At 42.7% G+C, this 12096-nt stretch overlaps 1 protein-coding gene across 7 annotated transcripts in view; it reads right to left on the reverse strand.

The window, feature by feature from the left end:
- Positions 1-10889, reverse strand: part of SLC26A8 (solute carrier family 26 member 8) — a 72389-nt gene extending 61500 nt beyond the window's left edge. For 6 of the 7 annotated variants that reach the window (XM_058306639.1, XM_071218432.1, XM_071218430.1 and 3 more), the window contains exons 1-3: positions 10601-10863; positions 6289-6475; positions 1865-2004 (exon numbers count right to left, since the gene is read on the reverse strand). In XM_058306639.1, the coding sequence (XP_058162622.1) occupies positions 1865-2004; positions 6289-6473 (325 nt within the window). In that variant the 5' untranslated portion in view covers positions 6474-6475; positions 10601-10863. Of the gene's footprint in view, positions 1-1864; positions 2005-6288; positions 6476-10600 lie in introns of all 7 variants that reach the window. The other variant, XM_058306637.1, reaches the window with a different exon arrangement.
- Positions 10890-12096: the final 1207 nt, after the last annotated feature.

Raw genomic sequence — 12096 nt, forward strand, 5'->3', positions numbered from 1 at the left:
ATCCACAAGAAAAAGAAAAAAGGAGATGAACCTCCACCTCACAGCATATCCAAAAATTAACTCGAAACCAATCAAGTACCAGTATCTAAGAGCTAAACTGTAAAACTCTTAGAGAAAAATATAGGGGAAAACAGTCAAGATCTTGGATTAAGCAATGGATTCTTAGATATGGCACAAACAGTATAAGCAAAAAAAAGATAAAAGAGAAATATTGGCCTTCATCAGAATTTAAAAAAAAACAATCAAAGGAATTACCAAGAAAGTGAAAAGACAACCTACAGAATGGGAAAAAATAGATGCAAATCAAATATCTAATCAAGGTTTAATATCCAGAATATATAAAGAACTCCTACAACTTATCAACAAAAGACAAAAAACCCAACTAAAGAATAGGCAAGGGGTTTGATAGACATTTCTCCAAATAAGAGTACAAATGGGCAATGAGCACATGAAAAGATGCTCAACATTGTTAGTCATAAGGGAAATGAAACTCAAAACTACAATGAGATACCACTTCACACCCACTAGAATGGCTATTATTTTTAAAACGGAAAATAAAGTATGGGCAAGGATGCAGACATATTGGAACCCTTGTACATTGTTTTTGTGTGTGTGTAAAACAGTTTTGCAATTCCTCAAAAAACTAAATGTAAAATTGCCATATGCCCCAGCAATTCCACTCTAGTACCCAAAAGAATTGAAAACAGGGACTTGTAAACCAATTCACAGGAGCATTATTCACAATAGTCAATGGTGGAACAACTCACGTGTCTATCAACAGATGAATGGATTAAGTGTTGTATGTGCACACAATGGAATACTATTCAGCTATGAAAAGGAATGAAGTTTTGATGCATGCTACAAGGAGAAACCTTGAAACATTATGTTGAGTGAAATAAGCCAGAATCAAAAGGGCAAATATTGTATGATTCCACTTATTGAAATATCTAAAATAAGTAAATTAACTGAGACAGAAAGAACATTAGCGTTTACCAGGAACTGGAGAGGGGGAGATGGAGAGTTATTGCTTAATGGAGATATTTAAAGACTGTGTGGGGAACTAAAAGACAGTAAACAACTGGGAGTAAAAGTTTAGCAAAACCCTTTCTCTTTCTCTGTGCATAAATTTGATCTTGGGTTAAATTTCTAGCTCAGTTTCCCTGGGACCCCCATAATAGTGGAATATCAGCTATGTTACAAGACAACATTGATTATGGTAAAAACGAGCTGATAAATATACTCTGTCTGGGCCAAGAGGACTGAGAATGAACAATAAATATCCTGTGGGAAGTCCTAGCTTTGGGCTTCTCTGAGCATGGTGACTTGTAACTGGACATGTCCCTTGTGGAACACTAGAAGCAATGTTTCTGGGACTGTTAGATGGCAGGATGATTCTTATTTGGGAAAAGAGACGTCTAAAACCCAGATAGCTCCCACACCAACCTGTGTGATCATGTTCTCATATGTCTGAACTGCTCCTTGGAAGACCAAAGAGTAGCCTCTGGACTGTGTGACCTGCTGAAGAGCTGCTGGCATGGTGTTTACCATCCACCTTTCTAAGTAAAACCAATGCCAAATGAGGTCTATTTTAGTCATCTGAGCATGAAATGACTAGTTAAACAAAAAACGATCCAGAATGGGCCTTGCAAATACTCAGGAAAGTATTCAGGGGTCTAAACTGTGTCTTTGGAAACCACCCTGGATGGGTAGAAATATAACAGGTAAGGCAACAAATGATAATGATGTGAATAGTATTCACATTTTTTTTTTCTAGCCATCTAGCACAAAGTAACTGAGTACCCCAGGCAAGTGGTTAAGGTTCGATTGACTGCCTTTAGATGAAAAGGTATAATATCTTCCTTACCTTGGGGAATTTGTACAAGGCTAACACTTATACCAGCAAGCAAGTCTCCAAGAAGCCAATCCTTGAATCGATACGAACAAATCCACTCTAGGAAGGGAAAGACCACAAGTAGGCATTTCATGAACTTGTGCCATGAACATCTGTGAGAAAGAAGAGCAAAGACTTGGTTAAGTTCTCCAAAGAAAACGCCACATAATACTTAAGAAAAAGCACAGTGTGCAACCCTTCTTCCCATATAGCAGAGTTTCTCAGCATCAGCACTACTGACATTTTGACATATTGGGTCAGAGAATTCCTTATCGTTGGGCTGTCCTGCTCTTTGTAGGACTTTTAGCAGCATCCTTGGTCTCTACCCACTAGATGCCAGTAGAACATGCCGCCCCCCCACCCCCCCCAGGGTTATGACAACCAAAAATGTCTCCAGACATTGTCAAGTGTTCCTTGGGAGAAGCAAATCACCTCCAGTTGAAAACCAGTGTCACATATATGGTGAGAACTAAGCCTTATAAGCCTGGTCTACAAATCAGGTCTGTGTTTTCACAGGATGTTTGGAAAGAATTAAACCTACCAATTTCCCAGTGAAAAACTAGACTGTTACTGGTTTCTCTTGATAAGGGCAATTTTTCGGGAGGTGATGTTGGTGTGTGGTTGGAAGACAACACATTTGTATCATTACCATATACTAAAATTTTACCGGCATTAACTCTATGTGGTTTTTGACCTGTGATGTGTAGAGATTTATAGAAAATACAGAAAATGAAATCCTGAACTTAAGGAGTTAGCCATATAAACAAAAGGCTACAAAATAAGTCTTTATTACCTTTTAACCCAGTGGGATCCCAGTGGGAGCAATTTTATATCCCAGGGGACATTTGGCAAAGTATGGAGACAGTTTTTTTTTTTTAGATTAAAATGATGATGCTATTTTTATTCACTTTATAATCAATTAAGATAGTACATAATAAAAATACATGATTTTCAAATTAAACAATGCAACATGTAGCTCGCTTTAAAACGGAGACGTCTTGATGATCATGACTGGCATGACAGAGGCCAGAGACACTGCTAAATACCCTGCAATGCACAGAACAGAGCTCCACAAGAAGGAATTTTCTGGAATAAATTATCAGTGATGCTGAGGTTGAAAATTAACCCTTAGATAATCTAAAACAGTAGAATTTCCATGAATGAATGAATGAATCAAACCGATTTGATTTTAAAATTTTTTGTAATTTACAGTTTATCATGGGGCTGAAAGCAAAGGGTATGAAGATTTTTTCTTATATAAGCCATAAGCTAAATAACTGGGATTTTACTAAAACAACAAATATAACTAAAATGTGTGCTCAGAAAAGAAATGATTTCACACGTTTGACTCTCACAACTCTTAAGTATTACTATCCCTCAGGTAATTAAGGTCCAACAAACAGAAGTGACTTTGCCAAGGTCACGGTGGTAAGGATGGGCAGAGCCGGGGGTAGAAACCAGGTCTTCTGATTTCTAGTACAGTGTTCTATGCACTCGGCTCCCTAAACATTTCCTAGTGGCAGCTGTTAAATTCTGTTCAGGAGGCAGGAGCAAGACAATTGGTTCGGAAATAGTATCATATTGCTATTTTTGTGAGGCAAGTGCACAAAATGTGTTTTCTCCACTTATGGCCCTCTATAGGAACAAGTCGGACACTGGGACAAATCATTCCTTCCCCTGTTCCGCTCTCCCCTCTGCTCCATGTGCCACTTGGCAGGAGACCAGACACCCTAAGCAGAGTCATCAAAGCTCTTTAGCATGGCAAAAACAAACAAACAAAAACCATGGAGTGATGAGGATCTAAGATAGAAAAGAATCAAGGAAGGGGTTAGAGGAATGGTCGGGGGAGAGGGGGACAGTATGAGCATTTAGAGATGAATCCTAATTTTGGTGAAGATATCTTAAAAGCAAGGAGTGTTTAGGGAAGTGGATGTAGCTCAAATGATTGGGCTCCCATTTATTATATGGGGGGTCCCAGGATAGGTACCCGGGGCCTCCTGGTGAAGGTGAGCTGGCCCGCGTGGAGAGCTGGTGTGCAGAGACCTGGCCTGTGCAGAGAGCTGATATGACAAGATGATGCAACAAAAAGAGACACAAAGGAAAGACAATGAGAGACACAACAAACCAGGGAGCAGAGGTGGCTCAAGCGACTGAGCACCTCTCTCCCACACTGGAAGATCCCAGGATCAGTTCCTGGTGCCTCCTAAAGAGAAGATGAGAAGAGAAGACAAGAAGACACAGAAAAATGTACAGCAAATAGACGCAGAAAAGCAGACGGTAAGTGCAAGCGATGGGAGGGGGAGAATAAATAAAAGGAATCTTAAAAAAAAAAAAGAAAGTCAATGTAAAAACCCAAGAGAGAATTTGACAAGAAAGGGTGGGTTTGCAGTAGTTAACTAAGAGAAGAAAATGAGGAAGAGATAAAAGGTTCTCTACTGAAAGGAAGTGACAGAGTTAAAGTTTATATTAAATTAAAAAACACTTATGCAGTCCTTTCTGTGTATTAGCTGCTTTATAAATACTTACTCTTTAAATCCTTACAACCACCTTATGAGGTAGGTTTTATTATCGTCCCCATTTTATGGATGAGGAAATTGAGGTACAGTAGAGTAAGATAGCTTATACAAGGTCACAGAGCTGGGAGGCAGCTGAATTGGGATTCAAACCTAGACAGTCTGGCTTCAGACACTTGTCCTTGACCGTGCTCCTCTGCCACCTTTCAGGTTAAAATTCAGAAGTGCAGAGAACTGTCTGTTTTAGAAATAGGGAACAGGAACTCCAAAAGTCTGTGGGAGTTGGAACCCGTCAGATTTAAGTGCCCAGATGGCATGACTAGGGTGGGGGGAGGGTTGACATTTCTTTGGTAACACCGGTTTGTACAGAGGATGAAGTCGGGAAGAGGATATCATTTTGTAGAGACAAAGCCAACGTGACCCCCAACTGCCCTCTTTGACTTATTGCCTCTGTCCCCTCCTGGAGCAGAGGAAAAGAGAGTGGTGACACAGGACAGGAAAAGAGAGTGGTGACACAGGACAGGAAAAGAGAGTGGTGACACAGGACAGGAAAAGAGAGTGGTGACATAGGAAGGGGCAGAGACACCAAGACTACAACTTGCAAAAAACAGGATCTGGACCGAGGAGAACGCCTCAGAGAAGGGAAGGTCTGCGACAGGCTGTGCGACAGGCACTGGACATGGAGTCTGACGGTGCCAGGCTGTGCTGGCTTCCTCATGTCACCCCAGCACATGCCAATGCTGGGCGATAGGCCAGGACAAGGGGGACTAAGAAGTCCAGAGTGTGAGTGAGGACACCTAGAGTGATTAAGTTTATCAGATTAAGACATCATGATGTAGGTAACCAAGGGTTCTGAACGTGCCGTCTATGGATTCCCCAAGGAGCCTACAGAAAAAATTCTGGAGAGGGTATTGTTTGTGAACTTAGGAAAAATTATATCTTTATTTTCTCTAACCTCTCATTGAAATTTAGCATCTCCTTTGATTATGAACTTGACTTTTTCACCAATAGAAATCACAAATATTTCCGTATTACATTACAATTGTTGCATATATCTCGAACTATCATTTGTATTCACTGTTCATTTGAAATTATGAGTCATTAGACTCATTATTATATAACAGTTTTGTTTTTTTTCATATTTTGATAACTATATTTCAATTACAGGATAATCCCACGTATTTCAGGCATTAAAAATTATTGTGAAAAGAGGTTCATAAGCTTTACCAGGCTGCTAAAAGAGTCATAGCATGAAAGCAGGTTAAGAGCCCCTGAACTATAGGACCTATCAGCTCTCAACGAGCACGGGAGGTGGCAGTGGCTGGTTCTAGGTTGACGACTATGATCGCTCTGTGGACATCACTGGATATGAAGCTAGGAAAGGGGTTTTTAACAAGCAGTCTGTGAGCTTGAATTGAAATGCAAAAAAAAAAACAAAATTCTTGTGGGGATATATTGGTGCGGGTGTGATAAAGTGATTAAATCACACACAGTATAGCGTGGACTTAGGAAGGGGCCCGTGTTTTTCACCTGACTGGCAAAGGGGTCCATGGCACACAAAAGGTTAAGAACCCCTGGGCTGGGAGGATCTCATTCTGCTATCACCAGATTGCCTTGGTTTGTCAGGAGACTGGTAAATACCTACCAGCCCGTAGATGCTGTGGGGGAACGGCCAAGATCTTTACGCCCAAGAGGATGACAGTGAAGAAGGTGTTAAAAACAAACCACACACACAGAAAAAGCAAGGGAAGAAAAATTACACAGTAAGCTGCATGGTTCTGATGACAGAAGTTCAGAGAAGGAAGACAGACTGTGCGCCAAAGGAGTCAGGCAGGTTTCGCTCCTGCCTGGCACGTCGGCAACGGAGCGATCGCACGCACGCACCGGCACTGGACGTGGTGTCTGAAGGTGGTGAAGTTGATGTCCATGTTCCCAGAGGAAAGGGTCTTCCTTCTGTATTCTTGCTGAAAGGTCTCCTCATTGTACACAACTCGCTTGACGTCATCACTGAAAGAGTTTTGCGGATACTTGTTGTTGAAACTCTGGATGCGTCTCTCTGGGTTCATCATTCCTGGAGGAGTGGAAAGAGATAAAATTAAAAAAAAATTAAATCTAGATCCTCGACATGTTTTTAAAATGGAAATTAAATTTCCATAGGATGGTTTTCTACGCTTGCATGGCACATTTCAGTTCGACAAAACTCTCTCTCATGGACTGCACAATTTTATACTCAAAACATGCCCTGCGAAGGAGGTAAGGTGTTATTCTCATTTTCTAGAGAAAGAAACCGAAATCCAGAAAGTTGAGCAGCCTTGGTTGTTTAATTAGAGTCAGGACTAGAACCCAGGTGGCTTGCTGGGAAGCCGAGCTTTCTTTTTTTATTCAGTGATGTTGCAGGGAAATGATTAAGAGGGGGAAAAAATGAACCACCAATTTTCACTGAAGATGCTAAAGGTTAAAAGTCCAGTAGAGTCTTCTAACTCTCTCCCTATCTAAAATAGCATCCATCATTCTCTATTCCTTTACCCTTTATTTTTCTTCACAGTATTTGCCAACGTCTGATGCCATATTTGTGTATTTGTCCATTGTTGTCTCCACCACTAAAACGTAAGTCCAGGAGGCAGGACTTTGTTCATGGCTGTATCCCCAGGGCCCAGAATAGTGCCTGACACTTAGCAGGCCCTCAACAAATATTTCTCAAATGAACATTAAGTATCCAGTTAGTGGCATCATGGTGTAGCAGATACAGCATTGTGCAGGAGGCCCTGGCATTTTTCCTAAGTAGCTGTAGGACTGGGGGCAAGTTTCTTAGATTCATACCCATAAAATGATATGGTTGGATTGCAAGTGTCACTTTTAGCTTTAAAAAATCTATACTGTACTGCCTTTTCAAGAAAATGAGAAGGAGTTAATGAGGTTGGATATAGATGCAGCTCTGGGAGGCAGTATAACCGTTCTTAGTCATCTGTGTTTTGGGAAAGGCAAAAACTCTAAAATTCTCCCATATAAGTGTGAAAAAGTATATACATATTACATAGCTATAAAATATACAGATAAATGCTCAAATTACATAGATTTCACAAATAGTTCTTTACGGGTGAGGATATAAGCAAGTTAAATGTATCAGCAACTTTGTTTTCCTTCTGGATGTATCACCATCATCATCATCATCATCATCATCATCGTTGTCAGCTTTTATCGAGCACTTACTACATGCAAGCATTGTATTAAATGTTTTCCATTAATCATTTCACTTAATTCCCACAGAAATCGTAGTACTGCTATCACCCCCATTTTACAAGTGATGAAAGTGAGGTTTTAGAAAAGTTAAGAATTTACCCTAGTTATATATTGCATTTTTATCCTCAAAGCATTGGGTAGCAGTAGTATGCTGTAAAATACGCATGAACTAAAGATCACAAATTTAATAAAGAAGTGAGAAAGTGGTTGGGGAAATGGAAGGGAATGGAAGAGGTGTTTTACAGTGTGTCAAAATGTGAGAATTAGTACCTGTGTCTTTTATTAAAAAAAAAAAGCTAGCACTGTATATTAAAACATAAGTCATATTTCCCCCCTTCTCTTTCCCATAGAAATTATGACCTTATGACCAGTCTTCCTTACTATCTCCATGATACATCATTATCTTCAATATTTACAATCAACTCCCATTATCTGAGTATATCTATTCCAGGCAACTTAAAAGGGCTGAATTAACCTGCTACTTATATTGAGAGTACAAAAATAGCCATCCTAGGTCAGTTCCAGAGTCTAGAATCCAGCGTTTGTTTCTAAAAGTGGCACTAAGGCAGGGATGGCAAACTCAAATGTCAGCAGGGACAGGCAGGTGTGGTGTGAAGCAGGCAATGGACGTACATCAAGGCGTGGTGGAAACTGAGGACAGAGGCCACCTATCTGAAGAGGGCAGCAGCTACTCAACAGTGGCCAGATCTGATCTTTTCCAAGAGAAGCCTAATCTCCAGATTTTTATGTGCAATCTTTTGACTTTTAAATGCTGTCAACCAACTTACATATTTTAAAAAGCACAGAACATATCAAACAAAACACCTCTCCAGGCTAGGCTCAATCCGTGAGCTACAGTGTACCACCTCTGTACCAATATTTTGATATTTTGAAGACACAAAAATATCCTCATTTCCTCCTATCACAAATTATAGTTTATTCCCCAAGAAATTCTGTTTTTTGGAGCTGTAATATTTATATTCTTTGTTGTCACATCCTTCGGAGGTATTATACCACATCAGTTCACTTACGGAAAGTAGTATTTCATTTTATTGTCTTCAGTTTACATCACTTATATTTCAAGAGGTGGTCCTCATTAACGAGACTAAGATTTGGTGAGTATGTTTGCTTTTATTTTCACAATTTTATAAATGTCTATCACATTCACTCATGGCCTTTATTTGTGTTAGACTGAAGAATGCTATTTCAACTGTGGTCAATTAATCTAGTGTCCCACAACACTTGCTGAATACTAGGTGCGAACAAAACCTCTACATTTTAGTAGAATAAAAGTAAAAAAGTACAGCCATGTAAGGGTTTAGAGGTGGGACAGCCAGAAAATAATATTTACTGCTGGCTGCCATACGCCAGGTTCTTCATGCACAACATCTCTCAAGGAAGGCACTATCCTGATAATTATTCTACTCTTTTGACTTATGAGTTTAGGGATTTCTTCAGAGTCATACAGTTAACACAGAGATGGAATCTGAGTCTGGATTCACTATTAGAAGCAAGAAATTAATCGTCTATGTAGCCCCCACTTAGTCCCTTGACTAGGAGCATCAGTAACACCTGGGGACTTGGTAGAACTACAAAGTCATAGTCCCCACCTAGACCCGCTGAATCGGAAACTTTTTGGGGTGAACCCAGCAACATGGACTTGTAAGAACTCCTTCCCATGATTCTGTTTCTGATACAGAGTAAGCATGAGAACTGCTGTAAATGTAGCCAATTATCTTTAGTCAGACTTGCAGTGTTAAATTTAGGGGCACTGTTATAATACAGGTACTGGGAAGTGGACTTGGCCCAGTGGTTAGGGCGTCCGTCTACCACATGTGAGGTCCTCAGTTCAAACCCCGGGCCTCCTTGACTTGTGGAGCTGGTCCATGCGCAGTGCTGATGTGCGCAAGGAGTGCCCTGCCACGCAGGGGTGTCCCCCGCATGGGGGAGCCCCACGAGCAAGGAGTGGGCCCCGTAAGGAGAGCCACCCAGTGCGAAAGTGCAGCCTGCCCAGGAACACACAGAGAGCTGACACAAGCAAGATGACCCAACAAAAAGAAACACAGATTCCCGTGCCGCTGACAACAACAGAAGCGGACAAAGAAGACGCAGCAAATAGACACAGAGAACAGACAACTAGGGTGGGGGGGATAAATAAATAAAATAAATCTTTAAAAAAGAAAATACAGGTACTTTTGACCTAGCTCCTTCTCTCCCCATATTTGTCCTTTCTATCCTTCCATCCATTTATTTGTTTACATCATCTGTGTTCTGAGCATTTTAAAAGTCAAGAATATTATTTAAATACAACCCAATTTTCTGACTATTGACCCAGTGCATATGAAATCCTGGAACCTAGTTCAGTTGCAAGAATATCTTTCCTCTGATATTGTTATCTTTTATGTTTTCTATCTAATCATGGGAAGGAAAATTCATTTCCAAAATTTAAAAATAAGCATTTGTGATTCCATGGAAAACAGCCCTTGCCAGTTACGACCTAGGTTTTTATGGGGAATGTGTTTGGAATAAATATAAAAAAAGTACAGGCAAAGATCACTGTCTCTTAGTCCCTTCACTGCAACTCTGTTTAGTGGCTGGAGATATAAAGAATAATAATAAGACAGCTGACCATGGGACACATAAAAAACTACCTTTTCCAGTGAGGTGTGATGTATTGGAGTGGGGGTGTGGAGAAGGCTTCACAGGGGGACATAGGGGGATAAATAGGATTCGACAGGAAGAGAAAGGAACAAGAGTGGGGGAGCTCAGTCCGAAGGAACAAAATGAGCATAGCAGTGAGCTGTGCAAGGCCGGGGCCTGGCTGGGCGGGCAGGTGGGCGCGGGCAGCGGCTCTGACAGTCCAGACGAGCGACTGCGCAAGGGTTCAGCTTGCAAAACGCACACACCGTTGCTCGCCGTGGCTATTCCACGCGACCTTCCCAAACAGAGTCGATACCTCGGAAAGACAAGCTCCCACGAACGACCCCCGTGTATTCCTTCCACAGACACTGGCGTGCGCGGCCCCGTCCGGGGGCTTCGCGGTGAAGAGGGGCCGCCCGCGCCCCCGGAGCCCAGGCCGGGCCCGCGCTCCCGGCGAGCAGCCCGCGGCTGCCGCGGCTCCCGGCGGCGGCTCACCTGGCTCCCGGGCCTGCACTGCGCCGGGCTCGGACGCGGCTCGGCCCAGGGGCGGCGCTGCAGACGCCGCCGCCGACGGTTCCCGAGCCGGGGCCGACGGTTCCCGAGCCGGGGCCGACGGTTCCCGAGCCGGGGCCGACGGTTCCCGAGCCGGGGCCGACGGTTCCCGAGCCGTTGCCGCCGAACGCGCGGGGGTTCTGGGCGGGGGCGGGGAGCGGGAGAGGAGCGCCGGCCACGCTTACTGCAGGAAGTGGATCAACGGATACCAACGAGGAGCAGGGGGCCCGGCGCCCAGCAGACCGCCTACCAGGACCAGGACCACCTCGGGGTCCCCACTTGCTTCGGCGTTTTGTTCCTAAACGAGGGGCCGACGTGGGGCCAGGCCTGGTGTTTCTCACTTCACAGGCATTAATTCCCTTAACTGTCGGGTCAGAAGAGTCACCCAGGTCTCGAACCCTAGGCTGAGTGCCCACAAGCCTTGCGTTCCCCCTGGACAAACTGCCCCCCTCCCCCAGCTGCGCCTGGTCTCCTCATCTGCACTCACACTCACACACAATCTTCTGTTCCAATCCCCTTCAACCTCTGCTCCTGAAGTGCAGACCCAGTCACTGTCTTTCACTATACCTTGTATTTCCGCTTGACCCAACTGCAGTTTTAAACTTGTCTGTCTCTTGACAGTATTAATCGTCGTTACTCATTTTGCTTATTCATTTTGTAAATTATCTTACCTCCATAAGCATTGTATCATCAGCGCCTAGAACAGTGAGGTGGACGCAGTAAGCCTCGATAACATTGCGTTGAGTGATTGCCCTACTATTGATTTTAAGTTCCATGTGGGGGGCAATTGTGTGATTTTTAATCACTTTTCTATCCAAAATGCCTGACACCTAGTAGGCATTCAATATTTATTTGTTGAGTGAATGAATGTATGGTTTACTCCATCTTTGCCCTTTCATTCATCCTTACTCATCATCCCAATTTATTGGATAAATATATCGATTTCTTAGGATTCCTGTTTCTGAGCTTCCTCACCCCTTGTATGCATCCACTTATCCTCCTGATTACCCACTCCCACCCCTCATTTCTCCACACTCACATTTTTGCCCTCACCTCCACCTTTACTTTCCGTTACTTGTTAGCTCTCTAACTGCAGGTTGGCCTGGAACATTCTCAAGGAGATTATCTTTTAAGGCAAGATATTCCAGCATAAAGCTAGACTGGATCCAAAGGGGCTTTCTGCAAATCACCCATGACTCTGTTTTTCGGTTTTGTGTTCCTTGTGGAGAACTGAGGAGCTTGCATCATCTCCTAAATTGA

This window comes from Dasypus novemcinctus, chromosome 11, assembly GCF_030445035.2.
Source record: "Dasypus novemcinctus isolate mDasNov1 chromosome 11, mDasNov1.1.hap2, whole genome shotgun sequence".
NCBI lineage: Eukaryota > Metazoa > Chordata > Mammalia > Cingulata > Dasypodidae > Dasypus > Dasypus novemcinctus.